Source organism: Zerene cesonia, unplaced genomic scaffold (assembly GCF_012273895.1).
Source record: "Zerene cesonia ecotype Mississippi unplaced genomic scaffold, Zerene_cesonia_1.1 Zces_u010, whole genome shotgun sequence".
NCBI classification, from domain to species: domain Eukaryota; kingdom Metazoa; phylum Arthropoda; class Insecta; order Lepidoptera; family Pieridae; genus Zerene; species Zerene cesonia.
In genome coordinates this window covers 44,059-50,274 of record NW_024045140.1, presented here as the reverse complement: position 1 = coordinate 50,274, position 6,216 = coordinate 44,059, and the positions used below count along the sequence as shown (strand labels likewise).

The 6,216-nt window shown below is 36.1% G+C and overlaps 1 protein-coding gene across 1 annotated transcript in view; it reads right to left on the bottom strand.

Moving 5' to 3' along the window:
* Positions 1-4,564, bottom strand: part of LOC119839209 (zinc finger protein 112-like) — a 13,404-nt gene extending 8,840 nt beyond the window's left edge. Inside the window, exons 1-7 of the mRNA XM_038365427.1 lie at positions 4,283-4,564; positions 3,296-3,436; positions 2,583-2,802; positions 1,486-1,615; positions 1,201-1,320; positions 820-937; positions 2-169 (exon numbers count right to left, since the gene is read on the bottom strand). Coding sequence (XP_038221355.1) covers positions 2-169; positions 820-937; positions 1,201-1,320; positions 1,486-1,615; positions 2,583-2,802; positions 3,296-3,436; positions 4,283-4,423 — 1,038 coding nt within the window. The 5' untranslated portion in view covers positions 4,424-4,564. The remainder of the gene's footprint in view (position 1; positions 170-819; positions 938-1,200; positions 1,321-1,485; positions 1,616-2,582; positions 2,803-3,295; positions 3,437-4,282) is intronic.
* Between the last annotated feature and the right edge of the window lie 1,652 nt (positions 4,565-6,216).

Sequence of the window (6,216 nt, the reverse complement as noted above, 5' to 3'; positions counted from 1 at the left end):
TCTTCTTGGCCAAGTGCGTTTGCACATGCAGCATGACAAGCCGCTCGCTGAGCTCGGCGCGGCCGCACATCCTGCACGTGTAGCGCGTGTAGTGCCCGTCCGTGTGCTCCTGCAGCTTGTCGTCGTCCACGTACACGTAGCATATCTTGCACGCGGTCGCGTTCGGGCGCTGGAAACCAAATCAAATCAAATCAAATAAAGTTCAAATAACATTGTGATTGTGTGAGAAATGAAACAATTAACATCGAGTGTATATGTCATAACGGGTGTATTTTGGCGCTGAATCGAATTAAATCAAATCAAATTAAATGACATTATAACTTCAATTAACTTCGAATTGTGTATGTATACGTAGAGTATCTTACACGCGGCTGCGTTCGACTCTCTCTTTCTCTGATCTCGATTTTACGTGTTTGTACAAGAAAATTTTATACTTGGCGATAATGGTCAATACCAGAACACCACGTGAACTACGGAACTATGCCCCGTTTCCTTTTCCTCACCCTTCCCAGTGTATACCTTCTATCTACACGTCGATTCCTTACTTATCCCTTACCCCTTAAAAGCGGGCTTGCGGGCTGCGCATGCGCATGCGCAACGGCCCTACCACTGCTCTGTTCACGGGCGGCGGTGATCGCTTACCATCCGGCGAACCACCAGCTCAGATGCCCGCTATGACATAAAAAAAAACTATGGATATAATTTTAGTTTGAGTTTGAGTTGGAATTTGAGTTTGAGTTTGTGTTTGTGTTTATGTTTGAGTTTGAGTTGGTGTTGGAGTTGGAGTTTGAGTTTGAGTTAGTTCTTGACGCCACTCACCGCTCTGTGAGCGGCGATGAAGTGGTCCTCCACTTGTTGCTGTAGATAAAACTCCATGATGCATAATTCGCATTTATACACTGCGTTCGCGTAGGTGACCTTCTTTTTCAATTCCTCTCTGAAATTGATAAATATGTTTATATAATCACGCTAGTATTATATATGCGAAAGTTTGTTTGTATGGATGTTAGTCCGTCAATCACGCTGGAACTGTATGGGTTTTGATGAAATTCGTTATACGGACAGAGCTGACTTGGGTGATGGGACTTTTATCCCGATTAAACGCTCCCTTGGGATAAAACAGGAATCTCGTTATCCATTTTTTGAAGTCGGTTGAAAAAATTTTAAAAGCTCACAGAACACAGCTATAATAAAACTCACCTACACGCCAACATGTCCCCTTCGAGCATATATTCAATGTCATAGCCGCATTTATTATCTGTGACAACGTTCTCCGATCTCTTATTCAGGTCCGTGACTATCAATTGAGTTGAGTTTGTGCTGAAAAACAAAGAAAAAAAATAGTTTTTTTTTTTTTTGCCTCTCTATTGTTTTATATTTATTATCTGTACATTATGGTTATCAGTAATACCAGTATAGATAGCTTATGCTATAAATCCAACTCACTGAGTGGGTTTTTATACTAATTATGAAAAACCGACTCACTCCACAGCGAACTCGGCCGACTCGCCCTTGACCAAGTTAGAGAAATCCGCCGACGACACGAGCGCGTCCGTACCGACGACTATGTGGGTTATTTCGCCTGTTAATGGATTCTTTATATCCAATTCTGGTACTGAAATAAAAAAAAAATGTCATAATAAAAATAAATATATTCAAAAAAAAAAAAACATCATGCTTCACTATCCTATACTACTATAATCCTATCCTTCCTACTATAATATAATTTATAATATAATATTATAAATGCGAAAGTTTGTAAGGATGTGTGTGTGTGTTTGTTGCTCTTTCACGCAAAAACTACTGAACCGATTGCAATGAAATTTGGTACGTAGACAGCTGGACTACTGGAATAGTATATAGGCAACTTTTTATCCCGATATTCCTACGGGATACGGACTTATGTGGGTGAAACCGCGGTTCGCAGCTCGTATAGTATAAAGCAAATTCGCGTCCGTCCTTATGTATGTATGTATGATATTTAAAACTAAACAACAAATTTTGATGTGTTTTTTTTAATAGATAGATGGTGATTCAAGAGTAAAGTTTGTATGTATAATATCATCTATTAAACAACTGTGTGGGAATCGAGCACGCTTCGGCACGTATTGGGCCAGCTCGCACCGGGGAAGTACCACACCCCCACAGAAGACCGGCGTGAAATAGCATTCTGCTGTGTTTCGTTCGGTGAGTGGGGGAGCCGGAGGCCCATATCCTTTTCCTTCCCTTCCCAATCCTTTCATTTATTCCTCTCGCCAATCCTTTCTTAATCCCTTCCCAAAAAGTCGGTAAACCATTTGTAGAGGCGTAAGGTCTGCAATTACCTTATACCTCTACAAATGTCCACGGGCGGTGGAAGCGCCCATCAGGCGACCCACCAGCTACATCGCCGACTGTGACATAAAAAAAAACTCCGAATTTATAGCGTGAGAAGCCGTAAACAAAAGGTAGTCAATAAAAAAAAAAAATTACATTGGCCAACCCGCACTTGGCCAGCGTGCTAGGTTATGACCTGAACCCTCATAGGGCCTGTGTACCCGCAGTGGGAACATGCATGGGCTGATGATGATAATTCCACTCACCCTGCGATATCCTTTCATCAATAGCGAGACTTATATGATCTCTGAGGCTCACATCGAAATCTTCGTTTTTAACTGCCTGCGGTGTTGTGATCGTTATATATGGCTGGACCCATTGTGATTCGGTTTGACCAGTGTAGTCAATATATAGACGGTCATAGTCCCTTTTTATAACACACTCAAGGGTCGAGAGCGATTGTGACATGTAAGTGTGGTCCAGGCTCTGAAATAAATGTATTTCTCTGATGTATAATAGAAAAGAAATATTTCTTAATAGATTTACTTTTTGAAATCCATGAAATGTTGTCGCTTAAGAACCACAGGATAGTTCTATGGCATAATTATTGACTATTGTGATATATTCTCTCATATGTTCATGGGCGGTGGTGATCGCTTACCATCAGGCAAACCACCAGCTCAGTTGCCGGCTATGAATTTCAAATTGACATGATTTCAAAGCAGCGAGTAGAGTGCCTTGCGGACTTTTCTCTGTATATATAACAGTCACATAAGTGAAGCTAGCACTATACAACGAAGTTATGTGTACTAAAAACAGTTAATTAGATCTGGATTAAGTTTCAATATACAATATCTTCATATTAAGTTGGTGATCCTTATTGATGTACAGTTAAATATGTTAATCAGAAACCATAGGCAATTCTGAAGCAAGCTTTTGAAGTTTGTTAGAAGCAATCATTAATTACATAGTTACATACCTCTTGAGACTGACTCAGTGCCAACACTCGGAGATGCTCTTGGGCATTTTGCACTTTTTTCCTGAACTTTGCACATTTCAGCAAGATGGCATGGCACTCCCAGCAAAGAGCTATTTCCATAGGGCATAGTGCATCATCAATCTGGAAGACATCTTTTTTTTTAATCTGGCAGCACGGTATTCAAATTTAAATAGGGAATAGGACAAATTCTTCTTCCAATTTTGAAAATCAATAGACATATTCATCTGTTAAATTATCATGTTATGTAAGCTTACAATTTTTCTTTCTGCTTTTTACCAATTAATAGATGTTTCTATTGTGTTTTTATTAATTATGTTAATAGTGTTGTTGGCAAAAGTGAAGTAAGTACTTCTTTAGTTCAAGAGTAATATGGGTACATATGATACATCAATGACAATTATAATAAAAATGTGTTCAGCGGTTTTGTGTGAAATAATGATAAATCCCTACTAACTTTTGTATTTATAATTTTTGAATTTATAGTACTCAATCAGGATGAATAGGATTCATTATGAAGTGTAAAACATCTGTACATTTAAAGTGATAATATATAAAGCAAATAGTTATCATTTTTTAAAGAAAGAAACAGTTCCATTAGAATTTCAGTCAACCCTTTATTTAACAAAGACATACAATTTGTTCATAGCCTTTATAACTAAGTTTATTTTTCAGTGAGTAATAAATAGACGTTTATTTTAAATACAGAGTTTATTTTATATCTATATATTAATTATAAAGTTTTGTTCAAAGAATGATAAGTTGTGTAAACATGCGATTTCTTAAATAAAGAAAAAGCCGTCATCAGTACGCTTAAATGTAATAAATTTATTTTAATGTATATACACACTTTTCTACCTATTTGAGCACTGTACTCGCAAGTACAGTTATTACGTAATTAATTAAAAAGCTAATTAACTTGTATTCATTGGGTATTGGATGTGAAAAATATTATTTTTAAAAACTTACCCGATCTCCCGCGTTGTCACAAAGTAGTAGACGGAAAATTTGATAAAGATGAGATGATGAATTTATAGTTATTATATCGCGATCGGAACTTAAACATGCGCTGCATACGGTTCTAAAATAATCATCGATCCCCTGCTCCATTTTAAACGTTATTGAAACATATAAAAACTTTCTACTATAATGTTTGTTTTCATTAATTTCAAATCACAACAAAAAGTAATACTCCCATGTAAAATAGACGAAATTCGATGAACATTATTAAATGCCACACCGACACCACAAAATGGCCTCCTTACCAGGTGTTGCAATTCACAAAAATTTAATGAATTTTCGGTATTTTGTCGGGCATTTTTTTTTATAAATTTAAGAATAAGTTGCTGATATTATCTTTTTTATTCTTGAGGAACTGATAGTACGTTGTTATTAAATTAGGAACTATAAAAGTGGTAATGTTGTCGGATTCTTACCTAATACTAAATTACTCAACGCTGACAAGCTAAGTAGGCTTTGGTAACCTACCACGTAGTTGTAATTATGAGGTATGAGAATAATGAATAATATTTACCAAGCAGCTCATAATAGGGCACGTTTTTTATCTACATATTTGTTTTAGAAATATTGCAATATTACCAAACTACACCGAGAGGAAACGATTCGAGATACAACTGAAAAAAATTGGCAGATTGCATATTGTTTATCTGTGGTGGGTAGTTGGTAAATGGTACTTGGCAGCTGAGCTTTTTTTTGTTTCCTCATTCTCAATATTGTGTTAGAACTCTCTGCGATGTGTCATCAGTGTCTTTATTTTATTTTTATGTAATCAAAGAGTAATATGATACTTGTATCACTAAAACTGATACACTGTTTGTGGAGACCGAATCGTATATTAGTATTGTTTTGTTCTTGGATATCATTCGAATTTCGAATTTCGATTTAAATTATGGCTGGCCAGTAGCTTGAATAACATGTGTTATTTTTGAGAAAAATCCTATTTTGTTGAGTATTTTTAATGATTCTTGGAAAGGTACAGGTATCTTGTATCTTTTTATGCCACACTACGCACATACACATTGAAATATCATTAAAAACATTCAACACAGTTTTAATAACCGTATCTTGAAGGTTACTGTTTTGTTTGTACCTTGTGTCCTTTTCTCTCCACAGGTAGCTTTTTATATAGCATTCATTTCTTCTAAATTTAAATATAATCGTCATTATCGGAGGTTTCTTCAATAACCATGTTAGTATTGTCCTGAGAATATGACAGTGATTCGTAAAAATTATGATTGTATCTCAAAATTGCTCCACTATTGCACAAAGATAGTGAATCTGTGTGCCATGGTTATTGGAATAGGGTGATATGATAAGTTGTCTTTAGACCGATATCTCCAGATTTTCGTCCCCTTAGTCTTTTTTGTATAGTCTTATGGGTGAATGAATGTGAAGTGTTGCTGCAGTTTGTTGCTGAGCAGGTTCAATTTGCAATAATCTGAAAGAAAGAAAGAATGAAAGAGACATTTATTGGCTCCACAAACAACAAAACAATTACAACAACACAATACAAAAAAAACAATACAAAAATAAATCGTTTCTTTTTATTTAGGGTGCAATTAATTGAAAATTATCATAGAGTTTATAACTGCTATGGCCAGCAAATGAGTCGCATTTTTTTTGTACCAGATTAACGGTTTTCTAACAGGCGTGTTGTAACTGGATAATTGATCAGCAATCTCTTACTTTTTTTAGCTTTGTTGTAGGTATATCATATCAGGCTTTAGCTTCTGAGTGTGTGCTGTCCTCATAGATAGTCCTTTGCAGTGACAATAGACAAACATCTCGCTTGTCTTTCCATTTTAGTGATATTTTAATTTTTTGTTTGACGGCAATTTCTCCTACTTCTACTTTCTTCCACTCTTTAATTAGAGTGCCACAGA